At 35.6% G+C, this 10,812-nt stretch overlaps 1 protein-coding gene across 1 annotated transcript in view; it reads right to left on the bottom strand.

Moving 5' to 3' along the window:
- Positions 1-2,620: 2,620 nt before the first annotated feature.
- MARCHF6 (membrane associated ring-CH-type finger 6) overlaps positions 2,621-10,812 on the bottom strand; it is a 70,269-nt gene continuing 62,077 nt past the window's right edge. Inside the window, exons 22-26 of the mRNA XM_063298747.1 lie at positions 10,442-10,576; positions 8,793-8,882; positions 6,785-6,917; positions 5,147-5,282; positions 2,621-4,781 (exon numbers count right to left, since the gene is read on the bottom strand). Of these exons, the coding sequence (XP_063154817.1) occupies positions 4,691-4,781; positions 5,147-5,282; positions 6,785-6,917; positions 8,793-8,882; positions 10,442-10,576 (585 nt within the window). The 3' untranslated portion in view covers positions 2,621-4,690. The remainder of the gene's footprint in view (positions 4,782-5,146; positions 5,283-6,784; positions 6,918-8,792; positions 8,883-10,441; positions 10,577-10,812) is intronic.

The following is a 10,812-nucleotide window of genomic DNA, read 5'->3' as shown; positions in this document are numbered from 1 at the left end:
TAGTTTATATGGGTTATATCTATTGATATTTACTGCATTAGAAGTTAAAACTGAGAAATTTAAAAATATTTGACTTCGCAGACCCCTTAAATGGGTCTCAGGGTCCCCCACAGGTCCCCAGACCACACTTTGAAAGTCTCTGGTCTAACACATCTAGAGAGCACCTGGTTTATAGAAAATGCACTGTGTGGGAAATTGTGTGTGAGGGAAAGTAGCCACATAATATGATTTGGGGGCCAATTACAGAAACAAAAAGGGGAATTTTTGCAGGGTTCCTGCTTGTGAAGTAGAGCCTGTGCTTACAGGTATACATTTGTAAATCCCAGCCCCTTAAGCAATTCAGTTTTACATTTATTAAACAGTGATGCATCCAGATAATTTTAGATTATATTAATAAAGGTCTTCTAGGCTCCTACTTTTCAGTACTGCTCACCTATTTAAAACGTGAGTAGCCTTAAGACTCCCTACTGCTTGTTTTGATGAATAAGCTTAAGGCACAAAGTCTGGCCCTGACTGCATTACTGCTTAGGTTGTTTTTAATATATTTTTACAATCTGCTGTGAAACCCATATGCATAAAAAGTAGGATACACATTGTATAGATAACTCAGCGCAGGGGTAGCAAGTGTAATTCTACTTCTCACACTTGTATTCAGTGAACATGTTTTCAGCTGATGGCGTGATGTAAATAGCTGTAAATATTAAGCTTGGACCGGAATGAGGAAATCTAGAGTTTAAAAACGCTGTCAATCTGGAACTAACTTTCTTGGTCAGTCATCCATACATGCTCACCTTCTCCCTCTAGTTGCAACCTATCTCCTAGGGTTGTTACTCAAATAAAAGAGGATGCTGGAAGAAGGAGACCACAAAAGCTTCTGGAGAAAGTGGAGAATAAATGTACCGTGCTGCAAACAATGTAGCATTACCCGCTAGTACCCCGCCACACGCTTGAAACAGTAACCTCGTCGCTTCCTCCGGCTCAGGAGCTCTTCTGCTCTAACAGCTAGCTGCTGTTCAGCGACAAGAAGCTACGGAAAGGACCACAGGTGGAGACACTGCCACACCTAGGCTTCGCTCCTTTCTCGGCTGCCTCTTTCGAAGGTCTGAGAGCCACTGCTGGGTTTCCATGACAGCGCGCGCGCGTCTCGCTGTCTCATAGCAACGACGGAAATCGTGGAGAAAGAATAAAGAATGACAACTGAGAACCAGCGTTGGTCTTATAAACGTCCTTCTAGTCCGTCGAATCTCTATGGTAAATTCTCTTTCCCGGCCTCCCTAACTGGATTTTAGAACAGATATAACGCCCTTTAGCCTTCTGCGCCAGCTACTTGTCAGGACTTGTCTCATCTCGGTAACGTGAGGCTGCGCGGCTGTTGATTACGCAAGCGTATTCTGAACACGTCGTGCCCTCGAGCAGGCGCTCTTACGATTGCGCCGCACCACCTTTGAAACTTTTCGTTATATGAGCAGCTTGTTAAAACTAGGGTCTATGCTTTGGAATGAGCTTTAAACCGCGCTTTAAATGCTCTTTAATTTTAAATTTTAAAAAGGAGTGCGAAAATAGTAAAAATTAAAAAAAATATCAGTAAATAGAAACCAATAGATTTTGCAAAAGGAGCCATAGCACACTTTTTAATATTTCTTTTAAAAAGAAAGCTTAAAATATCTATGCCAAAGAACCAAAGATTGAAAACCAACATATGGATACTGGATGTTGAGTTTTATCTTTAGTTAAATAAAGGTTCACAGTGCAACACAGCATGGAAAAGATTACTGTACTGGAAGTTGCAATGGACTGTACTTCCAGTTTAATTCTCTAAAATGTTCATAGAAGTCAATTGTACACAATATCTATCTATCATTCAATGAAAAAAAAATGCCATGTGGGAAAATGGATAAACTTCTATATAGGTCTTTCCTTCTCTTGATAAACAGCAAAGCCTGCCTGAAAGGGAGTCTTGTGTGCATTAAAATACCCACTTCCAGACCTACAAAGAACTAGAAATGTGCTTAGGCTTAGGACTGTGCAACATTTGTCAAACTGTGGGCCAAATACTGAATTATATACATATGGAGCTACAGAAACTTAACATTCTACTGGAACAATAGGTACATATTTTAAGAAATTAATTACAAATGAAACAAAGTGTTAAAAAGCACAATTGCTAATCTCCAGCAACTTTGGACAGATATGGATTTACTAGTAATGATGTGTACTTTCTTTTTAGCAGTTTTAAAAGTATTTAGTAATTTAATTACAGTGGGCAGAATTCAGTACTTGGCAGTGTTGTAGGATTTGTATGTTAAAGCAGTTTTCTAGATCTTAGGGCCTCAAAGGCAGGCACAAAAATACACAGATAAAAATGTGTATTTTTTATACAAATATTAATGCCTCCCTATGTCACATACAAATGTTAGTTTATATCATTGAAACAGATTATACAATTCACATTTTGGGCAAATGTTGACATAATAAATGAAACATTCTTGTATGTTATTAAGTCATCAAATTCACTTGAAGATGACCAGGTACAAAAGGAACATTGTTCTAATGGAAACTGTATCATGAACTATTTCTAATTATTGTCATGTTAAAATAGCAAAAAGAAAGGAACTGCCAATACATTTTCTTAACAAATTTTAATAATCATTGAACACCAGGTTGACTGGGATAAAAACACAAATTACAAGTTACTGCATTTCTGCAAAATGCTACAGGAAGAAGCACAGCATTGCTGGCAATATCCTAGTGGCAAGACTGCTTGGATTGCTTTGTCTTTTTTTTTTTTTTAACAATGATGTCTAGGACCAATTTTGTGCAACTGAAAGTTTGTCACTAGAAAATGCTGTAATTGTGGGCAAAATATGCTCTTGAACAAAATACTGAAATTGTAGTATCTGCATTTCCAAAAGAAATAGATACAAAAAACTCACAATTAAGATCTGTATAAAGTACAGACAGTTAAAAGCAAGTGGGGGATTTTGGCTACCTTCTCATTATTATGCTTTTTAATGGAAGCAGTGTCAAAACTAAAGTTTGAAAACAATCCTTGTATAACCCAAAACACAAAAATTGAGGTAATGCTTCAAAATGTCAGTAGTAGAGAGAGAGCACAGCCTCATTTCTACTGTACTTTAGCACTGTGGATGAATATAAATTATTGGAAATCTAGACTCCAAATCTTCACCCCCTCCTAAAATCACAGAACCCAAATAACTCTTTTCTTTCAGTACAAAAACATGCTGAAGACAGCAAGCTATTTGATAACATAATTTAACTACATTATATTCAGGGATGCAGTCCTGAGTGGTAACACAGCTGCATAGCATTTTTTCTTAATACAATAAATCTAAAAAAACTTCTCACCATTTTTGAATAGGACATTGCATTTTCAAGCACATAAAGAAATTGAAAGCTTTTGTATTATTTCATCTCCATGTTTCAGAAGTAATGACATTAAAATATATTATTATTACCTGCAGAAAAGAATTATACATATAAAAATAACTTGACTTGGGGGATTTGTTTGGTGCAATCATTGTAAAGGTCAACTGATTCTTTAATTTTAACGTTTCAGTTTCCTTTTCCAGCTATTAATACTACAGTTTTTAGATTTCTCCCCACCCCCAACTAATTCATAAAATCTTTAGAATTACTGCCATGCAGAATGCTGACCATTTCTAGAATTACAGATGCTCGTTTTTAATATAAGAGCATATGAGCTCCATAGTATGCTTTGTAACTTTGGTTGTAAGGAAGTTCTAGCAATTCAGAAAAAAATGTTTGTTGCATTTTTTATCATTTATGTTCTCTGTATTTGGTAAATATGTTAGATAGCCATTTCTCCTGTACTCTAGTGTAAATAAATCTTTATGCATTTCAATTTGTAAAAAAGGAACTCTTGGCTTACCCAATGGAAATAAATTCTTTCACAAACCTCTCAATTAGCTGATTTAGGTAATTCTGCCACTTGGCTCTAATGAATTTTAAGTGCTTAGAAATTCATTAAAACTCTGTCTTCCAGTTCCAAAAAATTAATGCCTCACAACCAAGCAAGTGATTTAAAATTGTCTGAAAGAGAAAATTTGTCCCATTCTACTGTACAGTATTACAAATGTAATCACATGAGAAAAAAAAAATGAGGCAATAGAAAATGTACAACAGCTTTGATGTTATACAGAAATACTTTAAAAAATCAAATGAAACTCATGTGTTCTTATCACAGCCACTTCACTGCTGACTGTAATGGTTATTTCATTTTCATATCCTTGATAAGCTAGCCATGGCTATAAAAATGCAATTGATTCTTTTGAAATATATATCTTGCCTACAGCAATATTGTTTTGTGGCACATATGTCAACAGAACAGCAATCCAAAATAAAGTGACAACTAGATTTAATAAATTAATATTCCTTTAAAGATGTACAATGAACATTCATTTTAATCCAAGGTTGTAGGGTACTGGGATATTGCTATTTACACATTTACAGATCTCAGCACTGGTAAGTTCAGAAATTGCAGATAGTGCATAGCCTTAACTGCTATCTGAATGCCATGAGTAAAGAAGCCAAAATTAAAATATAAAAACCCAGCTGAGAAAATCGTTGGGAAATACCCAAATAATGATGACCAGTCTATGAAAAAGAACACAAAGGCAAGGGAAGATCAAGTAATTCCATGTGACCATTTCTATTCTTGTGAAGACTGAGGTGGTGATGGTGATGTCCCTGGTTTCCCAGTTTTTCGTTCATAATTCACAAGTCGTTGCCCAACAAGATACCTAGGATTTAAAAGAGGTTTTTTTTTTTTTAAAAAAGTCTTCATTTCAAGTCTGGGTGTGAAGGCACATTTCTTCACAAAAGGTATGATTTCACTGAAGTTTTAACAAAAGAAACTTCCACCATTTTCAAGGGCAGTAGGAATGTAGCATTCCTACTCTAATCTAGTCAAACAATAATAAACGTGCATTCTATCACTCTGCATCATTAATTCCATGTACAGTATTCTAGAAAAGTTTGTATTATGAGTGAGCACATCCTGAATGTCCAAAATTCTGTCCATAATTTCCAAGTATTCCAGCTTCCTAAAGATTTAGGAGACTATTACTACACTCTGGCATTAATAACTCTTGACTAGGATACTTACTTATCATTTTTAATGTGCTCATAAAGGCGCTTGAATTGACGGACCTGAAAGGATAAGATTCCCATCAAAACTACTACCATGAGTAGAAAAGGATAAATCCGACGTTGTACTAAATTTTGCATCTCAGGAGTGACACCTGAAAATAGTAATAGAAAAACAAGGAAACTAAAAATTAGAATCAATGCAAATTGTAATTTTTTCTATTTTTAATGTTAAATATTAATGTTAATTAGTTACCTTTCATTCTTAATAAACTATAGATATAAAAATTCGTAAAAAAAATACATTTAAGCTAATGCATTCTTTTTAAAAAGTTATTTTGATGTTTCTGTTTATACTGTTTACATGTTTTAAAAAAGCAGTTAAATACCTGTGGTACAATAGTGTATTCTTAAAAAATTATGGTTAACTGAAGAACACAACAAGCCAAGAACTAGTCTTTCTTCTCTTCAGTCCACTCAAAATTGATATTCTTCTATTTCTCCTTTACTATGGATTCTTAGTGATAGGACCAGGAATTTTGTGCAAGATCTCATTTGACTGCTGAGATCCAAAAAGGCAAAAGATCCCATTTGCCTTCTTTATATGAAATTATTTAAAAGTTTTATTTAACATACAGATACTTGAGTTATAGGCACAGATCACTTCATAAGATTATCAGGAATTAACAACTGGCATATACGCATAAGGAAATTTTAAGGGGGTCCACATATATAGTATCCGTAGGCCAATCTGCTTTCCATGCCGGTATGCTAGCTACACCCTAGACTGATAGTAGTGAATAGATGAAGTAGGCTGCGCTGTCCACTGATGCCAGATAATCTTCCACTCTTCAACTTCCCAAAGAGTATGTAGAAAGTTCCTGGTCATCTGAGGCCAAATTCATGGAAATCAGAAATAATAAAGTTGTGGCATATTTGAACCCTATTTCATATTGAATTTCATATTCTTTAATTCCTCCCAAACTTGCTCCAGACTCAGAAAAAACTTACTGAGCATGACAGGAGCACAAAAACATTTTCTGTGTTCCATGAACTTTTATTTCAATAGTCCACTGACATCCACAGGCCAAAAATAACTAATATGAATGCTTTCTAGGGACAGATATGTTTACATTGTGATTACTGGATTTGTAGTACTCTGTAATAATTATGATTACAGTGCAAATTTAAGAAAAAATATCCAAGTCTAACCAATCTTTCTCCTGTGCAAATACTGCATATATAAGAAGTTACTTTTATGTATTTGGATTAACTTTCTAGGCTGATCTTTAGCATATATTCTCATTACTTTTTTAAAGACCTAGAAGTATTCTTTCAAGATACAAACTGGAAATCTGAATTTCTTCTAAAGCTCACCTGGTGACTCTCCAAGATGTAGCATCATAAATATATTTAACTAATTTCTTAAATATATTCTTTTTTGAATATATAACTAAATATAAAATACAATAAATACAATGAAACTATTGACGGATGTGTAAGAAAGTTATGGATATACTTGACATATCATTCATTTAAATTGTACCATGTGAAGATTTGTTATTTTATTAATATATTGATGATTGTATATTTCCACTGTAAATCTTAACCGAATGTGTGGTCCAAATATGGAATCTGCACTACCATCTGCACTTACCTAACAAAGGTGCAATACCAGAAGCTACGATATAAGGTACACAGAGAGAAAGCAGTAAAACTGAAATAACAGGTGCTGCAAGCTTTTGTATTATAAAGTGTAAGTCAATATTTCGAATTCCATTTGCATAAACCTGAAATATAAAATTAAAGATATATGAAAAAATTACTGTCCAGCAAGCTTGTATTTAGCCCAAAGCATATATTTATAACTGGAAGAGAATGTCAATGTAATCACAAAGATGAGAGGTGCATTTTCTTTTTAGTTATATTGATTTTGGCCTCCATGGGACTTAGGGAGCATGTCTGATGACACAGGGACAACTCAGGGTAGGTGGGACTAAACAAATTGGTGGTAGGAAGTTCAAGGATGCAAAATGGATTTACTTTATCTTTAATTTTAACAAAAATTCAATATAAATTATAGCACCTAAAGTTACCCAGTTTGCCAGCTAATTTAAGTGCCACTAGATAACCCATGACCCATTGGGTCATTCTTCTTTCAACATATAATATAGGCTTATGCCATTTCCTCTCCCCTCACAACCCTCAGGAGAGCGCTGGTGAAGCCTCCTCCTCAGCTGACCCATGGAACTGCCTGCCACTTTGCTGTGGGGAGAGGGAACAAATGGAGCTGCAGATCATGAAAACTTCACCCCACTCCCCATTCTGGCATGTCCCCAAGGGTCCCCTCCCTCCAAGGAGGAAGAGGGCTCACCTGCCGACCGCTGGGACTCCCTAGCCAGTCTACCTTGCCAGCAGGCATTCAAGTTGCTCCTTTGTCTTTCCCTTGCTACCCACAACTGTTAAGACATTTAAAATTTTGGCCTTGGTTCCAAAGCAGCCAACGGACACTTGCCCATTGAACCTTGTCACCAGCCAGTTGGGTGCAGGGGCCAGAGGGAGGCAGGAAAGAGGTTGGGAATACGCCCATGACAATCACATTACCGTGGCTGACCGCAGCAGCACTGAAGCAGCCACAAGGTTTGCTAAAATTCAATACCATGGGAATAATGGGTCCCAGATTTTGGACACATTCTGTAAGTTAGCGCATTTGAGTACTTGGTTCAAGAATTGTTGCCCTATGATACACCATTTTGCCCAATTAAAGAGTACAAACACACAAACAGACATGAGAGTTTTAGTAGTATATAGATGATCTGGGGATGCTCTGCAACCACAAAACAGTCTGAAGGGGTTACAAATTATACACCACTGTCTTGAGAAATACTTATTTTTTCTACTTTTCCATTCTTACAATGAGAACCCTGTAGGGTAAGATGGGCTGAGAAATAATGACAGACTATGGTTAGCTTCCCAGGATAAGGGCAGTATTTCACTGACTGAAAGAGGCCTAAACCAAGACTATAATAATCAGGAACTAAATTAATTACCATTTGTTCCATTTGCAAACAGAATACTAAAAGTATGTGATTCTTCCTCCCTGAACCACATATAGGACTGGGAGACCAGAAGTATATGAAAATTGACACAGATGGAGGGAGGTAATTGGTGGATGTCCTTTAAACCCCTTTTCTTGAATGGGAAGCCTCTGCTAGATCCCAATGCTTGCCATGAATAGAAAAAATCTTTTCCATTTACAGAATGGCTAATCTGTATCCAAACCATATAATCAAAGTTAATTTAGCTACTGATATATTAATGCTCAATTCAAAATAGTCCATTTTAATTGCCTTATTTTACATGGATATTCTAATGAAAATGAGTATTTTCTCAAAATTGTTGTCTTTGTTCTAATGTGTCATGTGAGTAGTTCTGCATCCACAAAACAGTATTTTCTCCTTTCCTTTTTTGCAGGATTGTACACGACCCTCCAAATTGGCTCTGGAGCAGAATTCAAGGATGTGCAAGGCAAAAGGATTATCTCCACCCAGTTCTGATGAGGAAAGCAATTCCAACTAAAAAGAAATGCCATTAATTATTATTATACACTTATATATTCTATCAGTATACTGACCACTAAAGCAAATATGGTAAATATTTCTAACCTGTTCAATGACTGTTTTCAGCCACCACTGTGGGCCCATCAGAGTTATGGCAGCAATTATTTTAGCATGCAGAACACCAAGGGCCCAGTCCTATTTAAACAAAAGCAATTATTATTATATCAATACACATAGCATTTTCTACAGTACAGATGACTTACAATCTAAGACTTAGTTACATTAGGAGACAAACCTGGTGTGAAATATATTTAACTTGTATATACATCAGCGTAAGACTGTAAATTCAGAAATCCCCATAAAAATAATGTTTCAACTTTTGGTGAAAATCCAATTTGGCTACCTAAAATACTAAAGATTTCCTAATTGAGTTGAACTACATACCTAGTACATGGAATTTGACAACCAGACAACGTAAATGGATTCTCCATGCCCTTACTATGGCCAAAAGACTGCTATTGAGCATTGGAAAGATAAATCTATGGCCCCATTTACTCAATGGATTGAAGACCTGATTGCACGTGCCACTTGTGAGTGGACTGCCTATAAACGTAGATTTTGTATGGACATGTATAACAAAATATGGGACTCGTTTATACAAAATACAGTAGGTTAAAAAAATGATAGTTATGTAAGTGTACTAGAAATATACACATACTTGAATATTTGCATTAGATACATATATATAGAATTGTAACTACTGTTATAATGATACCGTATTTTTTTCTTCGTTGTATTTTTTTTCACTTTTTTCTTAAAGCGCTTTCTATGTGTTTTTCCCTCCTTTGACAATATATGTATTTCTATCATAATTATCTTTGTATTTTGTTTCTTTTCTTTTTTGTTATTATTTTAAAAGCAATAAAAATTTAATTAAAAAAAAATCCTGAGTTACCAAGATACTGATCCTAGTTACAATAGATTTCTATATGATATCTCAAACTGATCATGTAGGAGGAGCTGAACACAAATATGTAAGCAGGCAGTTGAAATGTATGGTACAAAAACAGCTAACTATTTTATGAAGGAATTGAAAGCAGTTTTCTAAGTCCATTTTCACGCATATTATTAACTTTGTATGTTTTTCAAAGATACATTGATTTAAGCCTAAATTTAGGATCAGAATATCTCAAGAAGAACATTATCTGAAACAAGCTGTTTGGCACTTTGGAGGCTTTCTTTCAGGGTTAAGGTAAAGGTTTCCCTTGACGTTAAGTCCAGTCGAGTCCGACTCTAGGGGGCGGTGCTCATCTCCGTTTCTAAGCCTTGGAGCCGGCGTTGTCCTCAGACCCGTCCGTGGTCATGTGGCCAGCATGACTCACGGAATGCCGTTACCTTCCCGCCGAAGCGGTACCTATTAATCTACTCACATTTGCATGTTAGCCATCGCATAAATTAAGGTGGATAAAGAGTCAGGATGAGGTCTTCTCAGTTCTGGCATATAGGATGTGAAATGGCCTTCCAAGAAAGGTGTATTTTTGATAATGCGGACTATTTCTTTAAGCAGACTTTTTTTAGAACCTTGATTGTATTATATGCTTTGCTGTTTTTAAAATTTTAACTGCTATTGGTTTTGCTTGTTGTTTTAGTTTTTAGATCATATTTTTATTTTGTAATGTACTGATTTCATAAGGCAGGCTCTCTGTGTCCTGTTCAATTAGAGATTACCAGTTTCAGAGGCTGCAGAAACTGACCTGCCATGGGTAGAATAGTGGGGTCTGATCCAAGGGAACTCTCAAGGGAGCAACAATAACTAGCTCAAACAAAAGTCCAAGCAAGAGTGGAACCACACCAGCCAGCAATGCAGCAACTATTAATGTCTTCATTATCTAAAGGACAAAAAAGAGCTTCATTTATTGACAATAACATAATGAGCTGTTTTTAAATACATGGGTATATACATAAATAACATTAAAATTAAGAGGAACTCAAACACATCTAAAAAGTCATACAGATTAATAATAGAAAAAATCAGAATTGTTTACCTAGATCAGATGTGTGACACCATTAGCATGTCAGCTGCAGGTCAGAGCAATGGTGTTACGTCATCAAAGAGGGCACAATT

This window comes from Candoia aspera, chromosome 3 (genome assembly GCF_035149785.1).
Source record: "Candoia aspera isolate rCanAsp1 chromosome 3, rCanAsp1.hap2, whole genome shotgun sequence".
In the NCBI taxonomy this organism is placed as follows: Eukaryota; Metazoa; Chordata; class Lepidosauria; order Squamata; family Boidae; genus Candoia; species Candoia aspera.
Note: the sequence above shows the minus strand (reverse complement) of the source record. Positions and strands in the feature narration are given on the sequence as shown.